Here is a 7,499-nt window from a genome sequence, read left to right on the forward strand (position 1 = left end):
GGTTTGAATCAAATCCTGTTTTGTTTGATGTCTCTGGCACTTATTTTGGTTTGGGCCCACCTTTTCCCATTCCGCTCTGGGGTTTCCTTTCTCCCCAGCACAGGGAGTGACCTATGTCTGAATTCTCTCTATCCTTCCAGGTGATTGGATGGTGAGTGAAACTGTGGAGCAGAATCCACAGCAGGAAGATGCTGAGCAAGTAGAACCACATCGGACATTAGCAGGAAGATCCAAAAGGAAAGTTTCTTGAAGTTGTGCAGAGGCAAAAGCCTGTGAGAGTCAACATAGGCCAGAGAAAAGCTTCGGTACGTTATTAGACATTATTTGACATGAAAGAATGAACATGGGAGAAAGACCCTACACATGCCTTGAGTGTGGAAAAAGTTTTAGTCAGAGCTCAACCCTCATCGCACATAGGAGAATCCACACTGGAGAGAGGCCGTACACATGCCCTGAGTGTGGGAAAAGCTTCAATCGGAACTCACACCTCATCACACATCGGAGAATCCACACAGGAGAGAGACCCTACACATGCTCTGAATGTGGGAAAAGCTTCAATCGGAACTCAAACCTTATCACACATCGAAGAATCCACACAAAAGAGACTCCCTACAGATGCTCTGAGTGTGGGAAAAGCTTCAGTCACGGCTCAGCCCTGATCACCCATCGGAGAATCCACACTGGAGAGACGCCCTTCACATGCCCTGAGTGCGGGAAACGCTTCAATCACAGCTCACACCTCATCACACATCAGAGAATTCACACAGGAGAGACACCTTACATGTGCTCTGAGTGTGGGAAAAGCTTCTGTCGGAGAGCTACTCTTATCACGCATCGGAGAATCCACACGGGTGAGACACCCTACTCGTGCTCTGAGTGCAGGAAAAGCTTCAGTGAGAGTTCAGACCTTATTAGGCATTGGATAATCCACACAGGAGAGAAACCGTACACATGCCCTGAGTGTGGGAAAAGCTTCAACCACAGCTCAAACCTGATCACACATCGGCGAATCCACACTGGAGAGACGCCCTACACCTGCCTTGAGTGCGGGAAAAGCTTCACCCAGAGCTCACACCTTATCACACATCGGCGAATCCACACGGGAGAGCGACCCTACACGTGCTCTGAGTGCGGGAAAAGCTTCAACCACAGCTCAAACCTTATCACACATCAGCGAATCCACACAGGAGAGACGCCCTATATATGCTCTGAGTGCAGGAAAAGCTTCAGTGAGAGTTCAGACCTTATTAGGCATTGGAGAATCCACACAGGAGAGAAACCCTACATATGCCCTGAGTGTGGGAAAACCTTCAACCACAGCTCAAACCTGAACAAACATCGGCGAATTCACACTGGGGAGACGCCCTACACCTGCCTTGAGTGCGGGAAAAGCTTCACCCAGAGCTCACACCTTCTCACACATCAGCGAATCCACACGGGAGAGCGACCCTACACGTGCTCTGAGTGTGGGAAAAGCTTCAATCGGAGCTCAAACCTCCTCACACATCAGAGAGTCCATGTAGGGAAGACACTCTCCTCATGCTCTGAGTGTGGGAAAAGCTTCCGTCGGAGCTCAGCCCTGATTAGTCATCAGCGAATCCACAGAGGAGTGACAAACTACACATGCCCTGAGTGCGGGAAAAGTTTTAATAAGAGCTCAATTTTCATCAAACATAAGAGAATCCACACAGGCGAGTAACGCCGTAAATCAGGGCTTCACAACCTTTTCTTTCTGAGGCCCCCTCAACCTGCTATAAAAACTCCAGGGCCCCCAACGGGTGGGTAGCGACTCAGGGATCTGGGCCCGGGGGTGGGATCCTTGGGCGTAGGTGTACTTTGACTTCTATTTTGGGGGGGTAAGGGCTGGCAAGGCTTGGGCTAGCTCCACACAGCCAGGTCCAGGGAGGGAGTGCCACCTCCACCCCCTGACTCACCTCAGCAGCCACCCACCTGTCTGGGGCTTTGTGCTGGTGGCTGCTCCCCAACGGCTCTGCTGGCCTCGGAGCCAGGTCCCTGCCTGGGCAGCTGTAACTGGCTGCGTGAGCAGTCAAAGCAGGCTGGGAGCTGAGGAGCAGCTGCAACCCTGGGCACCAGCAGCAGATGGAGTGGGCAGCCCTGGCATTCCCCCATGACACCAGCAGCAAGAAGAGCAGCTGCCCCGCACTGCCTGGCTCCAGATTCCCATCTCTGACCTGGCCAGAGGTGGGGCTGAGGGAGTGGAGGAGGTGAGGGGGTGGAGCTTCCCCCAGGACTGCCACGTTCTGGGTAAGGCACTGCAGTTGGGGGGACGGGGGGCTGGGTGCCTCCTCAACTTTGCTCATGGGCTCAGGGCTTCAGCCCTGTGCCTCTCCCGGATTCCGTTGGGGGAGCTCGGGGTTTCAGCTCCCTGCTGCTCTGACTTCAGGGGCGGGAGGGGAGCTCAGGGTTTCAGCCCTGCACTGCTCCCAGCTTCAGTGGGGGAGGGAAAGAGGGGAGCTCAGGGTTTCAGCCCCGTGCTGCTCCTGGATTCAGTGGTTGGGGGAAGGGGAGCTTGGGGTTTCAGCCCTGTGGCAGGGCGCTGAGACTCGGGGTCTCAGCTGTGGGTCCCCACGGACTCCCTGAAAGGGCTTGCAGAACCCCAGGGGCCCCCGGACCTCCAGTTGAGAACCGCTGCCATAAATGTCTTAGGGCTGGCCAAAGATTTTTTGTAAAATACAGTAGCAAATTCCCACGTAGTTTGTACCATTTTCTTCAGTGTAGTCTCTCAGCTTCACGTGAGTTGCCTGCCTCTCTTTTGCCCCTTCCCATTTGGGGTGAATCACATCATCCTTTATCAACTCCTTTACTTTATAAGTCCTGGGAGTGTGTCCTTCTCCTGCCAGAAATATCCATCAGCACCATGTGCGGGAGATAGTGTTCACCTTGACTAGCTACACTGAAGTAAAAATGGCCCGTGCCTTGTCTCCACTGGGATTGTACATGGAGGTAGCCACTCAGTTTAGAGATCTTGTAACACAACTACATTTGTACTGCAGACATAACCTGGGTAGAGTGGCTGGGGTTAGCTTTCCCCTGGACCTGAGCTCACCACCATCATTCTTCCTACTCTGGACAAACCCAAGCATCACATCAATACCATTCCTCCATTACAAAGTGATTGATAGTCACCGTGTTCCCCCTTGGGGACAGATTGTCTCAATCCCAGTTGTTCTCACCTTGCTCGGGGTTTTGCAGGACAGAAATATTTTTTTCTGCCGTTTTCTTCATGTATAATAGATTGAAATAGAACAAAGTGGGGTAGGAAAAATGTGTCATTTCATACTCTGTGACTCCTGAAGGAGACGGGGTGAGTCAAAGGGATTCCCTCCTTCCCCATCACTGTCACAATCCCCTCTCGCCCCAGCAGCATTAGCTTCTGTGTGAGCCACAATAGCATTTATCCTCCCCACGTTTTGCCCCTGCACCTCCCAATGTGTTACATGATGCCGTATTCTGAGCGCTCCCTGTGCTTAGGTGTCACACTTTGATCGTAAATCAGACTCACTGGGGCTAGAGATGAAAGTGTCACAGGCCTGGAAGGGGAATTTGAATGGATCCCAAAAACAGAGTAATCATTCTGTGCTTTCATCTCTGCTTCCATCTCTTGGCAAAGCTGCTTCTGGGCTTTTTTCCTGCAAAGCATGGATTGTCTGCAGATGGGAAGGTTGGCTGCTTTCCCCCCTTGTGATTAAGCTAAATCTTTTGTAAGTAACATGACTGAATAATAATGAGGTGGCACAGACTGAAGGAAAATTGAACTGATCAGAGGAGAATACAATGGGAGAATCTGTTTTGATTTTGGGTTATCAGACAACCTGCTCTGGAATTTCATTTTATATGAAACTGAAAGTGTTTTCCACTCCTTTGTGTTGTGGGTTTTTCCCTCTGTCCTGAAGTCAGTTTGGTCTCATAATTGGATATTACCTTTGTTTGACAGAATGTACCTCAGATTTATTGGGGACTTGGAGACAAATGGCCGTTTGCTAAAACGATATTTTGTGTGTGTCTTTTCCCCACCCCTGCAGGGTGACATGGAAGAAGTTCAAGTGTAGTTCAGCCAGCAGGAAAGAATATTCCAACTATTGGGATGCTCCCGAGGAAACAGTAGCAATTTAAAATTTCTACTTCGAAACAGTGAAGAACATCATATTGCAAATTGTGCAACGAACGGACATGATCACACTTGTTGTGGGTGCAATATAAATTAATAGCGAGATATCCAATATCTAGTCTTAATCAATTTATTAATCAAGGGTTAATACAGAAAGGAAGAGTGCTTATGTTACCAATCCCTCTGAAAGACAGGAGTTGCAGTGCTCACACTGTCTCAGAGATCCTGTGCTTATCCCTTCTGTATTTATACCTAAGTGGGGGGGAGTTTCACAATTTTCCCTACATCACTTTATCTAATATATCTTTCTTCTCTATTTTCTGTGACATGTTTTTCATAGACAGTAATTGCTACACCTTCTATGTGGGGGATATGTTGAAAGTTTCAACATGGCTTATATTTTACATTTTGACTGTTATACAGACCCCATGCATTAAACAAAAACAGAGAAGCACGTACACAAGACTAGAATTTTGTTTTGAACATTCCAGGCCTAGCATTACCTATTTTTCTGCTATGTTTGTGCCTAGCCCTGTTGTTACAATACTTCAGCTATCTCTTTCTGTAACATAAATAGAAAAGCATTTTGGAAGATCTTAAGATGAGGACAATTAAAGAAATGTGATGTGATATATATAATGTTAATACTGTATGTACTATTTAATATTGGCTAACATTATAGAAATTACAAACTTTCTCTAACATAACTTCATCTCTATTGTAGTAGCCAGGTATATCATAACACTTAGAAACTGGGTTTTTTAAAGTGCATTTTACAAGCTTCGTGTACCTTAGTTTTTGCTGAACTTGCATTCTCCAGCGCAGATACAAAGGAGAAGTTCATACAAAGGTCACAGCATCTACCTATCATACAGTTTCAGAGCATTTATCATGAATATAAAGGACTTCAAGTTCGATACACTTTACATAATCACTATTGACTACTTTCTTATTTTGATGATAAATACCATTATTTCACTTACAGTTGCTATAATATATTTTTATCAGTTATCACACTTTTAACCTTTTACTTGTAAGAACTGATTTCCCAGTAAATCTTATCCAGACAAACCCATGGTTTGAAATAAAACAATTTACATCCCTGAATAATAGTTTTGATTGTGAGAGCTTAAGTAAGCAAGTTACATTCCAGAATAATGGTCATGGTAGAACTCAGGTTTCAGTAAAATTCCATTCTTGCATGGTAGCTGTCCTTGCAACAGCACTGCCGTGATTTCACAACCTGCCTTTTTACACTTTAGTTTAGCTGAAGAGAATACTGATTCAGTTCACTCAATAGCCCAGTTGCAAATCCCTCTGGTCCAGTTTGGTCAGCAAATGTTATGAAGCATTTTGGGTTTTAATTTAGTTTGGTAAACACAGTGTTATTCAGGGTTATGGCAATATAGTTTCAGATGATCTGGGAAGTGTATTGCCCAGTCAGTGACTTGGAACTCGGAAAAAGGCCCATGGATTTGGATCCCAAAGGAATTGTGGCTTTGCAGGAGGTTACTGTTGAAAATATTTCCTTCCGAATCGGGTGCACGCTGCCTGTTATTTGGGAAGACCAGTCTGCAGAGATGGAGAAAATGGAAGTGTGGCCCCGGGCGTGAGGTTGCAGGTGGAAGGGGTGGAGCCAAGAGTTAGCCTCCCCAAGGGGGGGGCTCCACCATCTGCCCATCGGTATATAACACAATACACAGCCGCTTCCTTGGGATCCTGTTTTAGTGTTTATAAGGGCTGATGTTCTGCTGTGTTACTCTGATGATTTCACCCAATTGATGACATGTTATTCCAATATAGTATCCTTGTTAACGCATTAATTCACTGATTTGACCATAACTGTATTGTTTAACTCTTAGTTAGCTGCATAGTGATAGTGTTTACAGTAATTTAGCCTTAGTGATGTGTGGTCTCGATTTTTTTCATTTTAATAAACTGTATAAAAGGGACATCGGCTCATAGTTCTTTCAATTAGCAACATGGGCTGGGACCATGGAGAGCCTAGGTGGAGATCATCCAGTACACCTTGGAGCCTAATCAGCTCTCTCAAAATTAACCCTTTGGTTTCCCCAGGGGAACAGCTGAGGGGGCACCATTCTTAGATCCAGATGTTCAGAGCATCACAAGAAAATAAGCTTCCCCACCCAGGCTTTCAGAATTGAGGGGGGCAATGTGGGTGAGTGAGCAGGGGTCCGTGAGGTGGGGGTATTCCTCTGAGTGGGGGGTGGCTGGCTCTGCAGTCACTCTCATAGAATCATAGAATATCAGGGTTGGAAGGGACCTCAGGAGGTCATCTAGTCCAACCCCCTGCTCAAAGCAGGACCAATCCCCAATCAAATCATCCCAGCCAAGGCTTTGTCAAGCCTGACCTTAAAAACTTCCAAGGAAGGAGATTCTACCACCTCCCTAGGTAATGCATTTCAGATGCAGGCTGGACTGGAGAACTGTGAGTGGAGACTGCTGGGTGAGGAAAGTGGCCAGTAGAAGCGTGTAAATAGGAGAACTAGGCAGAGGAAAAGACACGCACGTAACAAAATTCATGTGGCGGGGTGGGGCTGAGGAATTCAGAGTGTGGGAGGGGTCTCAGGTCTGGGGCAAAGGGTTAGGGTGTGTGTGTGGGGGGGTGAGGGCTCTGGCTGGGGCAGAGGGTTGGGGTGGGGGAGGGCTCCAGCTATGGGTGTGGGCTCTGGGATGGGGATGGGGGGTTTGGGGTGCAGTGGAGCTCCCCGGGGCTACACTGGGGAGAGAGAACTCCCCCCCTCCCCAGCTCTCTCTCCCTGCGGCAGCACCTGGGCTGCGGGGAGAGAGGCACCTTTCCCCCAGCTGTGGCAGGTCCTGGGCTGGGCTGGATTGCGGGAGGGGCCCCTGTCCCCCGGCCACAGTAGGTTCGGGGCCAGGCTAGGTCAGGGCCAGGGGAGGGGGGAAGGGGCGCTGCGGTAGGTCCAGGGCTTGGGGAGAGGCATCTCTCCCTGCCGCAGCCCTGAGAGCCTGCACAACGCTTAATAGGCAGCTGCACAGCCAAGCAGCTTAGAGGGAAGTTAGTTGGTGACTCCCTACTGAGGAGAAGAACAGACAGGCCTGTCACCAGAGTGGCTCTGGAGAACAGAAGGGTGAGCTGTCTGTCAGCAGCTAAGATGTGGGATGTGGACCTGAGGCTGAAGAGGATCCTAATGGGAGCAGGAAAGAATCCACTGATTCTCCTTCATGTGGGAGCAAACAATACTGCTAGATTCTCACTGGAATGCATCAAGGGAGACTATGCTAAGGTGGGGAAGATGCTTAAAAAAATGGAAGCTCAGATGACCTTCAGTGGGATTCTACCTGTCCCTGGAGGAAGAGAACAAAGGTGAGACAAGATTATGATGAT

General features: G+C 48.3%; 1 protein-coding gene across 3 annotated transcripts in view; it reads left to right on the top strand.

The window, feature by feature from the left end:
• LOC141996252 (uncharacterized) overlaps positions 1-6,075 on the top strand; it is a 73,895-nt gene extending 67,820 nt beyond the window's left edge. Inside the window, exons 7-8 of one of the 3 annotated variants that reach the window (XM_074968221.1) lie at positions 344-1,778; positions 4,044-6,075. In XM_074968221.1, coding sequence (XP_074824322.1) covers positions 344-1,699 — 1,356 coding nt within the window. In that variant the 3' untranslated portion in view covers positions 1,700-1,778; positions 4,044-6,075. Of the gene's footprint in view, positions 1-140; positions 1,779-4,043 lie in introns of all 3 variants that reach the window. The other 2 variants (XM_074968218.1, XM_074968220.1) reach the window with 2 other exon arrangements.
• Positions 6,076-7,499: the final 1,424 nt, after the last annotated feature.

This window comes from Natator depressus, chromosome 11 (genome assembly GCF_965152275.1).
Source record: "Natator depressus isolate rNatDep1 chromosome 11, rNatDep2.hap1, whole genome shotgun sequence".
NCBI lineage: Eukaryota > Metazoa > Chordata > Testudines > Cheloniidae > Natator > Natator depressus.